General features: G+C 30.0%; 1 protein-coding gene across 6 annotated transcripts in view; it reads left to right on the plus strand.

Annotated features, from left to right (window-relative positions):
- Positions 1-17474, plus strand: part of LOC126748276 (protein qui-1) — a 174913-nt gene that overhangs the window by 113994 nt on the left and 43445 nt on the right. For all 6 annotated transcript variants that reach the window (XM_050457392.1, XM_050457390.1, XM_050457389.1 and 3 more), the window contains 3 exons: positions 12832-13112; positions 13358-13594; positions 16763-16937. In XM_050457392.1, the coding sequence (XP_050313349.1) occupies positions 12832-13112; positions 13358-13594; positions 16763-16937 (693 nt within the window). The remainder of the gene's footprint in view (positions 1-12831; positions 13113-13357; positions 13595-16762; positions 16938-17474) is intronic.

Raw genomic sequence — 17474 nt, forward strand, 5'->3', positions numbered from 1 at the left:
TGGTCCATAAAAATCAAAAATTATAAAATAAGAAATACCTACTGACATTTCTTTTATAGGATTCGGAACAAGGTCATTGTAAATTGGTACAGCATTATACAGAAAACTACGACTTAGAGTAATAAAATTTATTTTAGACCTATATTAATATCCTCTCTGGAAAAATGGCACCGGCGCTTAAACATGTATCGCTTTTAAAAACAAGAATACATCCAAACTTTATTTTTCTAAACTTAAAACAAAAATACTTATTAGAGGCTGATAAAGCTTTATGTTAGCGAAATAATAGTGCTTCGTAGCCGTTATAGACCTCATAACTCCTCCTGTTCAAGAGCTTATGGAGAGCAAAGTAATCGTCATTGGCTTTATAGTGGCTTCTAGCGGCTTCTTTTCTAATCTTTGATCAGTTAGCTTCTTCTAAATGAGGTAAAAACATTTTTGTTGATTGAGACTGCTATATATTCTTTCATGTTGCGTTTCGATGGTTTTCTGCATATTTTCCATTAAAGTCTTAGTTACTTAGGCGGTTAGGTGTTCAATCATCATTTGGTTGTAGATCGATTTGAGGCAGGTCATTCTTCTTGAAATATTGTCTCAGATCGTTGCAGCTCTTCAGAACAAGGTTTTCTAAGTGAATTTCACATGAAGGATGTAGTTCCAGATGGTGGGTTCCATTAAGGGGAATATGATCTATATTACAGCCACAAAGCTGAATAGAAGTTACAAGTTGAGGTATACCATCCACTTGTCTTGGTACAGCTGTTCAAATTTAATTGTTTCTAACTAGACTTTGATTTGCTGGCACTATGAGATGTTTTTGCTAAAGTTCAATAGTTCAGTCTGCTTTTATAGGCAATATGTTTTCTTGTGACATGGTTCGTTGAATCCTGCAAACATTTACTCATTTAGGATAACGTCTTTTAATTGAGGAAATATTACTTTGTAAGAATGAAATAAAGGTGTGGGTAAAGAGTATAGATGATAGAGTGATAGCTGTTCTATTTTTGGGTATTTTAATTATAAAAACTACTTTATTATCTTCTAAAATATGCATTAGATCTCTGGTTGAAATGGAAACTTACTAAAAGTTAAGTTCTTTGAGATTGCTTTTATTTCTGAAAGTAGTTCCTAAGACCTAAGAATTGAATTGTAAAATGTATTTAGCTTTGAGAATTTTGAACTTTTCGAGAATATTGTATAGTTCTTAAAAGTACGTGGAAACGTGTGTGAGAAACATTTGTAAAAGAAAGAAATGCTTGCTTTCCATGCCTTATTAGATGACATTTTCCAGTGATTCATGAACGTACGATTTTAAGGTTATGAGTTATATTTTCTAAATAAAAGTAAATTAATTTAAATATTTGATATTTTATTATGCTTTTGAAAAATATTTTTAAAGCAACACTCTTTGATGGTACTGAAATTTTGGCGAGAGAACGAAACTGGAATTTTGGCGAGAAAAAACCTTAAAATAAACAAATATCCTCAACGTGTTAACAAAAAATAATAAATCGATAATTACAGTCCTTTTATATAATACACCCATCAAATTGGTCTAGGGAACGAAGGTATTAAAAGACAACTAATGAAAATTTATTCTATTATGGAGACGATTTTGGACTTCAGATGGCCCTATAAATAGAAATCCAGGGGATTCATATCAGGACTGCGAGCCGGCCAATTTTGAGGTCCTGCACGTCCAATCCAGCCATTAGGGTAGATGACGTCGAGATGCTGACGAGCAAGAACACTGAAATGAGCTGGAGCCCCGTCGTGCATAAACCACATGTTGACTCTTACTTGTAGGGGTACTTCTTCTAATAAAGTGGGTAAATGGTGTTGCAAGAAATCCGTGTAGGATTCACCTGTTAATCTTGCCGGTAAAAAAAATGGGCCAATTAGGTAGTCACCAATAATTCCTATCCAAACGTTCAGCGAAAATTGTTGCTGAAAATGAGTTTCTTTAATAACGTGGGGATTTTCGTCGGCCCAAAAATGATCATTGTGGAAGTTCATAATAGCATCTCTTGAAAAACTTGCCTCGTCCGTAAATAAAATATTTGGTAGGAAATTATTATTGTATGCCATCGTATGTATCAACCACCTGCAAAACAATAATCTTGGATGAAAATCCCGAGACAGTAGAGCTTGTACACGCTGTATGTGATATGGATGCAGGAGGTTTCTTTTTAGAACTTTCCAAACGGTTTTTGAACTGACTTCAAGCTGCAGTGCAATCTTCCTAATACTATTGGAAGGATCTTCTTCCATCGCATCAAGTATAGCTTCTTCCAACTCAGGCGTTGTTATAGTTTCTGGTCTTCCACCACCCATATTTTTATTAAAACTCCCAGTTTCACATAATCTTGCATGTAGTTTTCTAAATGTTTTTGCACATGGAATTATTCTGTTAGGATATCTGTCCTGGTAAATTCTTCGTGCTTCTTCCGCATTTCCATTTGCTAATCCATAAATAAAGTGCATGTTGGTCATTTCATGGTTAGTAAAATTATTCATGATGGAGCAATGAATCACTGCTAATTGACAGCTGAATTTTACTTAGCAATTCTATCACTGTCAGCTGGTCTTCAAAGCAGGTATGTACAAAGGAGGTACTTGAATGGACTTGCCAATTATTTGTCATAAGAAGCAATGTATTTGTTATTTTATTGTATTTCAAAAATCTGATAATAAAAATCGTAGAATGTTTATTATCATAGTAAACAAGACACAAGAGACCAAAAAGTCGTGCATTGGAGGGTGGACATTTTGCTCATGTACTTTAAGGTCGAAATTGTTTATCGAATTAATTGGTTTTTATTTCATGTTGTCGTCCATGGATAATTTTTAGAATGAGTTAAAGATACTTTAAATTTTTTTTCTCGAAAACAAAGCCAGATATGAAGATAATAAGACAAAATACGAAAAAATTGTATTTTTAGTTGCTTAAATACAAAAATAAATAAAAAGCTGCAAAACGATTAATTAAGATATTTAAAGTTATTCACAGAATTACAGGGTTGATGCGTTTACTGAAGAGTGATGAGAGATATAATTCATTCTAAATTAAAAACCGTAAACTGTAAGCAATGAAAGCATGGTATTAAAGTGTAATTTATATATGAATATGGAATTGTTGCAGGTATATAGCATATTTTTCTTTTATTAAATTTTATAATAATAATTATTATTTTTGAACTTTCAGAAAAAATTTCCTGTTTTTTTTTCGTTTTCATAAGTGTTGTGTAAAAAACACAAAAACATTATGTAACAAACACACCTAAAATAAAAAAATTAAACATATATATTTTTTAACCATCTATACAATCATAACAATATAATATAAATATCCACATAATATGGAAAACAAATTATAAATTCTTACAACAAAAACAGAAATCGTATCTATTTCTTAAATTGAATCTATCTTCTTATGGTTAATAAATTAATTACTTAGTAATAACTAAATATAACCCAAATACATACGTACAAATCAATATGCATGTTTTTTTTGTTTCGTTTTTTTTCACGTAAGCAAATAAAACCAATAACAATAATATAATACAATAATAATAGCAAATAATGTAAGTAAAACAAATTATAAATTCTAATAAAAAACTCAACTTGACATAATAACATAATTAACCTGGCATAATATAACAACACAATGATATAAATACTATAATATGTTTTTGTTTTATCTTTGTTTTAACAGAAATCAATGAAAGAAAAATATTAATTCTAACAAAAAAAAAATAAATAAGATAATTATTTTTAAATGCAACTTTAAAAGTTTGCGTTATTCCCAAATGCCTACTTGGTGGTTTTGGTTAGTCACAAAAGGGTAAAAATGTTACCATGCCAGTGGGGTTGTCTCCGATAAGTGTGGAACATGAAACCTAATAAAACAGATCAAGCCCGTTTTATTTTTAAGAAGAAAAGAGTTTTTGTCACTATAGCCCGTGTGCGTTTTCAAACTGGAAATCAGAGTTGAAGGATAGTGGCATACATCCAGATTCACAGTGTCAAGGTCTGTGAAGTGAGATGTTTAGTAAATTAGAAACTGTGCAACCATGATTTTTGACGATTTTTTTTTTTTGAAGTGAACTTAGCGCTTCTTTATTAACTGAATAAAGATGTTTTTTCCCAATTTGAGCAACATTATTGAATACATCTTGAGACACACTTTGGAACTGGATTGCCAATAGAATTTTTTGGCATTAGACGCCTTTGAGTAATTATGCTTACTTTGCATTTTAATTTTATGTGGTGAACATGGTACAGCATCCCATGTAAGTATTACAGAATTATCAGGATTGTTCAAATTAGAACCAGAAAAGTGTTGGGAGAGATGGATTTGATGAAAATTTAAAATATCTATGATCTCTGTGACTGTCTGGGCAATTACAAATCTTAATAAAAGGATTGTTTTTATACGTAATTAGATAAATTACGTTAGAAAAACAAGTTAAGAATAATACTGAGGTATTAAAAATGTCAGAAAGGGATATGTTCGAAAAACTCCAATTCTCGAATTTTTTCCCTTTTTCAGATTTTATTCGGGAGGCAGTTGCAAAATAGGCAAAGAATCTTAATAAAATGAATATTTTTGCACCTGATTTAATAAATTATAATAGAAAAACATATTTTTAAAATAATGCTAGGATTATTAGGAATTAAGAGAGGGATATAATATATGAAAAACTCCTCAAAAAAACTCGGAATTCTTTCCCTTTTCAGACTTAACTTTAGAGCGCAGTCGCAAAATAAGCAAGGAATCTTAATAAAATCACTGTTTTAATACGTGATTGAATAAACTACAATAGAATTACATAATTACAAGAGAATACTTGGGTTATTAAAAAACTGAAGAGAAGAATTTTTAACATTTTAAATATCTGTAGCAATTCAGTGTCCTGAGGATGACTCATAGAAATTGAAACAGTGACTTAAATTTTATGTTTACAAACCTTCTGGCGCAGACAGTCTAATTGGTTAAAAGTGTGCTTGTAATTAATTATTGTAAAATAATTCCACTTTAGGAAAATCATTTAATGAAAACCTTTCTGATGCACGTTACTCTCTTTATAAAATAAGGACTTTCTTACTGGATTTATACATATATAAAAACCGATTTGAGAAATTTATCTTATTCATTCCTTCCCACTTGCTTAACCTTCGAAAAAGGTAAAATGATAATATTCATCGTTGCGGTTGAATTGTACCTCTTTCTAAAGAAATTGATTATAATGTCGAATGAAATAAATTGGCCTACTCCCACATATTTCTTAAAATATATTATTTATCATACAATGCATTTAAATTCTTAAGTACCTAATGTTCACAAGTTTACTCTTTTTGAAACATTAAACGGAAATTAGAAAGCCCACGTCCTTTTTTGTGTAACTAAAACGGACTTATGAATATTCGATGTGCGGCACTTCATGAGCCCATTTTTTGTTTCAAACTTCGGGTAAAATGGAGTTTGCCCGGAAGCGGCACATATTTAATCTCTCGATTGCCACCCCTACTCTTGAAAATTTTATCAAATAAAAGGGTTTTATGATCAAGTTTAAATAAAAAATGTGTAAAACTTCGCTAGTATGTCAAATTAAAAGAAAAAACAAATAATGCATAATTTTATTGGATATGCCTCTCTACTTAGTTACATTGTTCTGAAAGTAACAAACCAAATTCTTATCGCGCGAATTTCCTATTTCAATAAAAAATTTCATTTAAACTGGAGCAAATCACGGGACTTACATTTAAACTGGATATCTTTGCCTTGAAAAATCCCCCTTTCATGTAACATGGAGAAAACATCCATCTTTTCTTTTATTTTTAAACGTAAATACTGGTTTCAAAGGCCGCGATAAAACCTAGAAGTTGCAAGCCATCATGATAGATAGTTTCCTTTTACTGGTTTCGGGAAAAAGCAAACTCTAAAAGCTTTCGCGCTTGTAGGGGGCTCAACGATGAAAATTACTGCCAATTGATACTAAAGACAACCAAAAGTTTTTTTAATAAATTAATAAAAAGTAATCAAGTTCCTTTTGTCTTAAATCTCAAAAGGAAGTTAAATATTAATTTTTCGTTTACGGTAATGGATTAAAACGTTCGTTCGCTAAAGCTTTTGAAATACGCTTCATGAATTTATTATTAATCCAAACATGGCGTGGACACAAAAATGATATTAAGAATTAGTCGGCAATCGCAATTGTAAAAATAATTTTTCAATTTATTTTTTTTAACTTTTGCTTTGATGTGCGCATTTAGCCACAACTGCCAACTCACTATGTTGAAAACTTTATTCTTGTATCAGAATAGATAGCCTTTTATCGCGATATTTTCATCTCATTCTAATTTAGTATGAGTGAAACATAAAACCATACAATTTATGTACCCTGTTGCTTCACGCCTTTTGAAAAATCGTTACAAACAGGGAGATTACATTCTAGCAGGTGCGTTACAAGAGTGGGCGTTTTTGTGTAATCTGATCATATGAAGTTAATTTTTTTTTAATTTTGTATTTTAAAATGTTATAATATTTTTAAAAGCATATATTTTATTCAGTAATAAAACATCATTTAACTATGTAAGAGAGAAATCTAGAAAATATTTTATATCTATATGCTGCTCCAGATAATAAAACTTAAAAGCCACATTTAACTCGATTAAAAGAGGACAGATGGAGTTCTGCGGCTGCACAGATTTATGGTTTATCATAAAACGAGGGAGGGTATTTTCATATTGTTATGCGCTTTCCAACTCAGCTGCGACATCAGCCTTTTAATTTGTTAATGGCTCCCGACTTATTATTTTTGCAGGCAAAGAGATTTTCACAAGTTTCTGATGGCGATACACTCATAACTTATTATGGGTATAAGATATATTTTTTTAATTACAGCAAGAATTAATTTAGGAGCACCATAGACATTTAAATTATGCTCAAATTTGGAAGTTAAATTTTGAATTAGAATCATTGAACGAGAAGCAGTGAAATTAATCGAGAGAAAGTATTGCACGTTAAGGACCTCAAATAAAAACTCCTCTTTTTATTCCAGGAGATTTTTACAAGTGTTTTGATGAGGATACATCAATTCAACATAAGAATAAGGAATTTAAAAAAAAAATAAAGAGCAAGAATTAATTTAAGAGCACCATAGCCATTTAAATTATGCTTAAATTTGGAAGTTAAATTCTGAATTAGAATTATTGAACGAGTTGCATTAAAATTAATAGACAGAAAGTATATCAAGTCTGAGACCTCAAGTAAAAACTGATTTTATATCAGAAGAATTGCAAATTTTTGCAGGTAAAGAGACTTTCAGAAGAAAACATGGGAATTGAGTTTCATTTATAAAATTAACAATATGAATTAATTTAAGAGCACCATAGAAATTTGGAAGTTAAATTTTGAATTAAAATCATAGAACGAGTAGCAGTTAAATGAATAAAGAGAAAGTATAGCAGGTTAGGACCTCAAATAAAACTTGATTTTATTCCAGAAGAAATGCCGATTTTCGCAGGCAGAGATTTTCACAAATTATGTTGGTAACGTTACATCAACTTACCATAGGAATAAGGATTTTTTATAATTAACAGCAAGAATTAATTTGAGGGCACCATAGCCATTTAAATTATGCTCAAATGTGGAAGTTAAATTCCAGATTAGAACCATTGAACGAGTAGCGGTAAAATTAATAAAACAAAGGTATAGTAGGTTTAGGACCTCAAATAAAAACTGATGTTATTTCAAAAGAAGTGTCAATTATTGCATGTAAAGAGCCTTTCTTTTTTTTCAATAACGTTTAATAAACATATTGATCAAAAGGTTACATGTATCATGTATCATACCCAAATTCGACATCAAGGAATCAATTAAAAGTTTAATATTTTTGGCTTTTACAGACACATTTGATCTATGGAATAACTGGCTGGGGTGCGATTCTAAACTCACATGTTAAATATCTAGAAATAAAATTTAAAAATGGCTACTTAGAATCATATTTAACAAAGGTAGGCTTTTTCCATCGGATGAATTATATAGTATTAGTATTTTAATGGATATTCGACAGTATTTTTGTAATAGAATGATTTTAAGTTCGCTTAGAGAAACCTCAAGAAAGTTTAGTTTCTAATAAATCAAACTATAATTGGAGATAAGTAAACACAGTAATAGTTCCAAAATGTAAAAAAAAAGGTGCGGACAGAGAAGCTATAAATACCTAACTCCAAGAGCGTATACTACAAATGATATTAAATGTTGTAAAAGTTTTATTAGCTTTAAAAAAAAAGTACAGAATAGTTAATGAAGGTACATTCTGATGAAGATTTGAATAGTTTTGTAAATTAGAAGGAGAGTAAATACTAAATTATATACCTAGAGACATATATTGAAGTGATTTAGGGAAAAATTCGATGAGAGTGTTATATAAAAAGTAGGTATAAAAAGCCTTTTGCTTTTTTGACAATACTTATTTATGAACGTTTATTACCAATTATTGTGAATTTTTGGTAAACTTTGTACTATTATTACATTTGAATTTTACTTTATATTTATCAAATGTTTCATTTGTTATTATTTAATTTAAATTAGGTGTGCATATTATAGTTGATAGTGAAATGAAATGTATATCATATCATAGTTTTGACACATAAAATCATGGACAAATGACAACAAATATCATGGCAATAAGAGATGTTTTTTAATTAACAGCAAGAATTAATTTAAGGGCACCATAGCCATTTCAATTATGCTGAATTTTTTAAGGAGAATTTCGGATTTAATTCATAGAATGAGTGGAAGTAAAATTAATAAAAAAAAAAGTGTATCAAATTTAGGACCGCAAATAAAAACTGATTTTATTCCAAAGGAGGTGCCGATTTATGGAGGCAAAGGTATTTACGCAAATTATATTCTGATAACGATACACCAACTCAACATGGGAATAAGGGATTTTTTTAAAATAACACCATAAATTAAATCTGGTGCCTTTAATCAGAGCCATTTAAATTATGTTAAATTTTGGAAGCAAATTTCTAATTAAATTAATAGAACCAGTAGCAGTAAAATTATTAAAAGGAAAATGTAGCATCTTAAATTTAAAATGATTTTATTCCAGATAAAGTACCGACGTTTAGATTTTATAAGGTCATATATCTTCAGATAGATTCTTGTTATAATCAACAGCAAGTACTAACTTAAAGGCACTACAGCCGTTTAAATTATGCTCAATTTTGAATGTAAAAATTCTGATTAAACTCATTAAACAAGTAGAAGTAAAATTAATAGAGAAAAAGCACGTTTAGGAGCTTCAATTAAAATTGAATTTATTCCAGAAGGGCCGACGTTTTGGACTTAATTAGATGATCTTCTGGCTCTAGTTTTTGAAATATAGTCCTCGACCGATTCCCAGTCATTTTTTCGAATATCAATTTTCGAACGACCACTTTTCCAAATTGTCCCAAACTATCGTATATCCGACCAACATTTTTTTTGAATCACTGCTATCCTGAACAAAGTTTTTTTTGAGGAATCATTTTTCGAAAAAATATGTCACCCACACTTCTAAAATAATAGGGAGATCAATAGAAATAGGCGATTTTCTTAAAATGGAGCTCGTTGGATGGAAGTGCATAATTTTTGACGTGATTAATTTTTATGACTGGATAAACTACTATTACTTGATAAAAATAGTTGTTCGAAAAAAATACGTTAGGTAAAATGGTTTCGACAAAAAAGTATTAAGGAAAATCGTTCGAGAAATGAAAATGAGTAGTTCGATAAAAGGTTTTTTTGGGAAAAACAATAGTATTAGGGAAAATAGGTTGGAAAGCCTACACCTACACTTCTTCCCCATTCAACACTTATTGATAAATAAATAATGTTTAAAAAGATTTATCTAAAGATTGAATGGAGTTCTAAATATTACAACCATCAGATAAATCTCAATGGAAATACTTTACACTTAGCCACACTCCACTAAGCCTCAAAGTCTTTTAAAACTTCGCCAGTCAATCTCAATTTGTTTAGAAAACTTCGACAAATAAGGCAATATGAATTGACTGATAGCATTTATTTATTAGGTGCCACCAAATGTTTCCCTTTTTATTTGTTGGGAAACATTCGGAGACTCAACTGCTAAAAATAATAAATTGACAGTTAATAAAGTGACTTTAGTTTTATTGGGGCTTCTTATTTTGAACGTTAAGTTTATAGGCAGAGTAAGCAACTGCCAATAAAAGCAGAAGTAAAATTATCGTTTACGTTTTTAGGTTTTACGAGTGCTAATAGTCCTAGTTTATGTTGTTATCAAGCGATTATCGATTAGACCTTTTGGTCAACTTATTAACTTTTCGTTTCTTATTGTTATTTATTTATCCAAACTTGTGTCGACAATGCCTGGTTACTTTTACATTAAATAAGAGAATCTTTTCTATTATTTGTTGTAAATTTAATCAGACTTAAAAAAATATAAAACTTACAATAAATAAGAAAGTATCATGTGTTAATACAAAGACGATTTACTAGTCAATTTCTAAATAGAAAATTTGGTACATTATGGTATATGAGCAGATTGTAGAAAAACTATGAATATTTACAGAAGAATATTTATTATTACATTTGAGTTTTAATAGTTATTAATTTAATAATTTTAATTTTGGTAACTCAACTGATACTATGATTAACTAAATAAAGAAATCTTGTATAATCTGTTATCAAGGATTTTATTGTAAAATAACGCTGTAATTTAAAGAAGAAGGATAGTGCCCATTTAAGTTATGCTCTAAAAATAGCTATTTAAGTTTTAGCATAATCATTTGAAATTCAAATTTTTAAGAAAAATAGGTAGTCAATTCATCATTCTTCAATGTAAGCCTAATTGACTGAATTGCCTTATGATTTTTAATAATTCTATTATAAGTAATATAAATTCATACTACAATTAGTAGAAAAACTATTACAATTAGTAGAAAAACTACGCGGAATCCTTTATCTATAGTTTCGCTTTAAAATAAAATTAAAATTAAGTAAAGAAGCATAGTATCCATTTAAGTTATGCCTTAAAAACTTTTAGTTTCGACATAATCATATAAAATTCTAATTTTAATTATTTAAAGAAAAACCTAATTAATGGTTATTTTATTATTCGTTTAGCTCTTTTTAGGCTAAGGTATGTACGTTTATAACCTTGCACCTAGGGTGTTATGTGCCATATACGTTTAATGACAGTTTTTACAATTTTAACCAGTGTTCTAATATTTTTTGCAGTAAGTGTGCTGTACTCTGCTGCTTTCTGTATGCTCAGGAGATTGTGTTTTCCAGGAACTTGCTTTATTACGTTGACTGTGAATTTGGAGATAAACATTATTGCTCCAATCATGATTGGAATGACTTTCACGTTTGGCATTGTTTGCTTTTCGTTTTGTAGATCTTTGTGTGATGTTGTAATCTGATGAGACAGCGACGTGTATTATAAGGCATTGATTTGCTTTTTTATCTTTCAGTACCAGGTCGGGTTTAATAGCTTTTATTTGATTGTCTGTATATGTTTTCTCTTCCCATATTAAGTCTGGGTTATCGAGTATTAGATCTAGTTCGATCGTTCACCTTGACGTAGTTGTACTTACATGTATTCCAATATTGTTGGTCAATGTATTCTTTTTTGTCCAATGTAGGGCAGTCAGATATTAAAACATTTTACGTGATTACCAGTTTTCAGAATTTTTGTTTTTTGAATTTTTGACATTCTATTATGGGTGATTCGGTTTCTGCTTTGATATTTAATTTTACGAGCCACGTCCATGACTGATTAACGATTTCTTTATTTCCTGCCTTTGCTAATTAACTATGTGAAGGTTTAGCTTTCCATTTTGTTATTGTTACTTCCGTCATCGTCTGTTTTATCTTTTTTTGACTCTATTTATTTTAGGTTCTTCCGTGAGTCCTCAATAGGGGTTACTCCTTGTTCTTGGCTCTATCGGTACATCATGTATTTGTCTTTCTCTTTCAGTTTTACTTTGGCATATTATAAGAGACTTCGAGATTTGCCATTACCGGTACTGCGAGGCAGTTAATAGCTGTATTCTTATTTTTGCCTTCAATTCAGTTTGGAGTATTGCTCTTATTCGTCTGTAAAATTGTTTATTTAATTTAAATTTCATTAATTAGCGTTGTATTCCGAGACGTTCGTCGATACCTGTTAGTGTCGTTGTTACCCATTTTAGTGTTGTCGCTGAGCTCTTTTACGATATTGAGTAGCTCTTTTAGTTTTTTGTCATTTTTCGCTAATTCAGCAATATAGAGTAGATGATTAATTTATTATTTCCCGTTTTTATATTTATATCCCTTTTTGGTGTTCTTCAATCTACAACTAAGGGAGAACAGGGCGACGCAGAATAATAGAAACGATAGGAGTCTTCTTCTTCTTCTTTCTCCACACACAATTATTTTCATTTATTTAAACTGACCATTACACACTCAATGTGAAAACCATCTTTTCTTATATTTCTTCCTGTTTTACTGTAAAACAAGATTGTAATTAAAATTATGCATGGAAACTGCTATTTAAGTTTGACTTAATTATTCAAACTTCTAACGACATTTCAAGAATTAAAGGTATTTAATTCGTTATTTACCTAAAGCCTAATTAACCGTATTATTTTATAATTATTTTGCTATCGTAATTAACAAAAGTGGTATACTAGCCATTTAAGTTGTGCCTTAAAAACAGCCTGTTAATAAGTTTCGACATATTATGTACTTAGGAACTATAGATGTTTAATTAATTATCTAAAACAAAGCTTAATTTATCGTACTATTTCCAGGTCATACAGGCAAAGTGACCTGCCTGGCAGTGACAAAACAAAGTCAATATCTGCTGACAGGTTCTGACGATATCAGCATTATTGTGTGGGATCTTAAAGGGCTCAGCATGAAATTGAAAATAACGGAACATAGTGCAGCGGTTCACTGTATTACAAGCGCACTTAATAATTCTGTCATTATAAGCGGCGGGGAAGACAGTAGCATCATCATAAGCTCCCTTGCGACAGGGAAGGTTGTTACTAAAATTGATCACCACCGTGGACCTGTTACCGCTATTAAGGTAAGTAGACACCGTATACATGCTCTTAGATAATTGATACGGTCTGAAGCAGTGTAGTTTGACAAAGTAATTATTATTTTTGGTTATGTTGGGTAAAATATGTAATGTTTTGTTTACATTGGACACCTTGCATTTTATAATTCTTCATTTTTCCAATATGACCTACTTATTGTAATTTTGCATGTTTGTCAAGTTTTACAAAACAAGTTTAAAAACAATTCCATACAATTTTCATTTATTTTTAGGTGACTTCCCATGGAGACATAATGGTTTCAGGTAGCAAAGATGGCAAAGTATGCCTTTGGTCCTTAACTAACTATAACCTACTTAACACAATTAGTATTTCTGCAGCTGTACAGATGCTTGATGTTTCTACCGACTCTATCTGGCTTGTAGCTTGCTGCAAAGATAATAAAGTGTACATAAAAACGGTTGCTACAGGAACTGACGTTTACACAATTAGTTTGGATCATAAGACTAAGGTAAATTAATTGAGCAAGAATTTAAATTTAATTGCAGAATAAATCTTTATCACGGAAAACGGAAAATTAATAATGAAACTGGACATAATTGCCTATTTAAAGTTCCTTTGTGAAATTCTTTTATGGCCCCATTAGTAAATTTATGGAATAATAAATTTTGTATAAGTCTGGGACTGCTTTAAAGTGTTCCTAATTCTCATGCTAACCTGGACTCTTTATCGTTTCTTTGAAATTAAACGAGAATTTTTAGATTTTAAACATTATTTTTATAAGGGACGTGTTTTTCTTAATAAAATATTATTTTAAAAATGTATGTCGATTTTTGCTAATAAGAAATTCTAGGAGCAGTAGTAAAGGCACAATTTCCATTTTGAGTGCCTCAATTATTAATTTTTAAACGATTTCAACCTAAAACACTTTTGGTTAGATTCTAGAAATACCCCAATTTAATTAATTTACAAAAAATATCTTTTCCGTATGAGTAATGAGAAATGTATGAGAAACTTCTGCTTAAATTTTCGGAAATTGTATATTTTCCTTTTAGCAATATATGTCCTGAATTACAATAAATCGAAAAGTGCTCTATGATTTTTTACGAAAAGTAAATAACAAGGGCGTGAGTTGCGATTTCCGGTGGCGGAAATTTAGGAATTTTTCTGAAAATGCTTATAAGAAATTCACCTAGGAGCAACAATAAAGGTACAATTGCCATTATAAGTGCTTAATTAATACTTTCCAAATGATTTCACCCTAAGATCTTTTTAGTTACACTCCAAAACCACCCCATTTAATTTATTTACAAAAAAATATGATTTCCTAAAAATGATTTCCTTAAAATTTTTTTTTCTTTTTCCAATAGATGCCCCGGGTTACAATAAACCGAAAACTACTTAATAATTTTGTTCGAAAAATAAATAGCAAGCCCGTGAGTCGTGATCTCCGGTACCGGAAACTTGGGAATTGTTCCAAAATTAAGGCGAATTTAAAAATTCTTTTTTGTCACACTTTAAACTCCGTGAGACCTCGAAACTCGAAGAACTCGAAGAACTCGATACTCTCGAAAAGTATTCTATGGTTTTTTGGGAAAAATGAACAGCAAGGGCGTGAACTGTGATTTCCGGTGCCGGAAATTTGGGAATTTTTTCTAAAAAAAGCTAAATAAAAAAAAAAATTTTTGTTCAATTTAAAACTCCGTAAGGCCTTTAAAAAATACCTATAGGAAATTTACCTAGGAGCAATATTCATTTTAAGTACCTTATTTAATAATTTTCAAATTTAACCTAAAACTCCTTTGCTTCAACATTAAAATCACCCCCATTTAATTAGTTTACAAAAAAACTCTGATTTGCGGGAATTGTATAACGGATTTCCGCTTCTATTTTCGGAAAATTAGTATTTTTTTTGCTAATAGATGCCCTGGATTACATTAAATCGAAAAGTATTTTATGATTTTTTAAGAAAAATTAACAGCAAGGGCGTGAGTCGTGATTTCCGGTGCCGGAAATTTGGGAATTTTTTCTAAAATAAGCCAAATTTTTTTTTTGCATAAGGAAAAAGGCTCATAAGAAATTCACCTAGGGGCAATATTAAAGGCAGAATTTTCATTTTAAGTGGTTTATTCAATAATTTCCAAACGAATTTAACGTCAAACTCCTTTGCTTAGACACCAAAACTACCCGCATTTAATCAATTTACAAAAATATAATTTTCTGAAAATGTTTAAAGGATTTCCGCTTCAATTTTTAAAAATTTATTATTTTTCTTTTGCCAATAGATGCCCTGGGTTATAATTAATCGAAAATTATTCGATATTTTTTGCGAAAAATTAATTGCAGAGGCGAGTCGTAATTTCCGGTGCCGGAGTTTTTTCTAAAATTAAACATAATTTAAATATTTTTTTGCATTATCTAAAGTTTCGCGAGGAGTCCTCACAAGAAAGTCATCTAGGTGTAATATTAAATGCACAATTTCTATATTAAATCACCTAATTACTAATTTTCTTACTATTTCAACCTAAAACCTCTTTAGTTAGATTTCGGAAAAATCCCCATTTCAATAATTTTAAAAATATATAATTTTTTGGAAATGTATGTAGAATTTTCGGAAATTTAATATTTTTCTTTTGGCAATACAAGATGCCCTGGATTACAATAATTTAAAAAGTATTCTAGGGTTTTTCGGGAAAATGGGTAGCAAGGGCGTGAGCCGTCAGTTCCGGTGCCGGAAATTTGCAAATTTTACCAAAAATTACATACCGCATTAAAAAAAAAATTTTACATCATCTAAAGCTTCTCGAGGCCTTTAAAAAATGCCTATAAGAAATTCACCTAGTAGCAAAAATAAAGACGCAATTTTCATTTTAAGTGCCTTAATTAAATATTTCCAGAGGATTTCAAAGTAAAATAACTTTGGTTAGACTCCAGAAAACCCCCATTTAATTAATGTATAAAAATATAATCATGTATAAGGGACTTCTGCTTGAATTTTCGGAAATTTATTGTTTTTTTAGCAATAGATACTCTAGATTATAATAAATAGCAAAGTATCTATGTTTTTTGCAAAAAAATTAATATCAATAGCGTGATTTCCGGTGTCCGAAATTTGGACATTTTTCTAAACTGAATTTAAAATGGTTGTGAATAGTATTCACGAAACTGCCAATATGTGCATGTAAGGGTGGAATATTAGGGAACAAATACAACAAAAAGCAAAAAAAATTAATAAAACTTTAAATAAAATCCTCAATAGTTATATAACTTAAATATGTAAAAAATGCAATCTTGAAGTTTCTGCACAATTATGCTTTTCATTCAACTATTTCCCTTTGTGATATCCAGCTTTGAACCATATCGCCATCAAACACAACAAAGCTAATTAAGTAAGTAAATACCCAAAAAAATTAAATAAATAGTCAACCTCAACTTTTATTTCAATATAAAAAACTTTAAATTCCCTTGCCAACAATAAAATATGTTTTCAGTTATAAAAAAGTTTTACTCAAACGGGACGATATATTTCAACTATTGTGAAATTAATTAACAATAAAGTTGTTTTAAAATGCCGCTCCGCATTTAGCTAAAAGGGCCGGAACAAAAAACTAAAGGGCGTTTTAAATTCGCAGCATTTATTCCAGGAGCTTTACAACATTAATGCTTTTTCCCTTTTTAGGTTAGGAGCCTATGTATAACTTGTGACAGCTGTAGAGTTGTGTTGGGGTGTTCAGATAAAAAGACTTATATTTACGACATACATTCCTCTAAGGTTTTGAAAACCCTTTCTGGACAAAGTGGTGAGGTCAGTGCGGTCAAGGTCACTGATAAAGATGATTTTTTATTAACAGCCGGTAAGTATTTTTACTGTTAAAGATATAAAGTATTATTTCTTTCTGCTAATTGAAGAATTTCATTAGTAAATAAATTCTTATTGCCTTAAAATTGACACTGAATTGTTTCAAGCAAAATACCTTGGATGTAATAATACGCCCTTATAAAAATACCATTCAGGTAATAAAGAGAAATTGGAATACTTTGACATAGTTTTAATAAAGATAGAAATTAGAAAGATATTTATAAAAGAATTTGTTTAAAATGAATATAGTTGCCAACAGGAGTTTGCGTTTATATATTTCTAGCATTATATACAGGTTGGGGAATTAAAGATAACGCATTTCGCTGTAAGGGAAAACAAAGTTCTTGTTTTTAATTTGGACCCAAATGATTATCAATGATATGAGCAGAACTAGACAAAAAGAATTTATTCTTGTCTTGTTTTGTTTTACAGTTAATTTTACAGACTATCATAATGCTTGGTATTTGCCTATACAGGGTTAATTTTTTTCTATATGACATAAAATGCTTCAAATTTGTTAAAATTGCAATGA

Source organism: Anthonomus grandis, chromosome 22, assembly GCF_022605725.1.
Source record: "Anthonomus grandis grandis chromosome 22, icAntGran1.3, whole genome shotgun sequence".
Taxonomy (NCBI): Eukaryota; Metazoa; Arthropoda; class Insecta; order Coleoptera; family Curculionidae; genus Anthonomus; species Anthonomus grandis.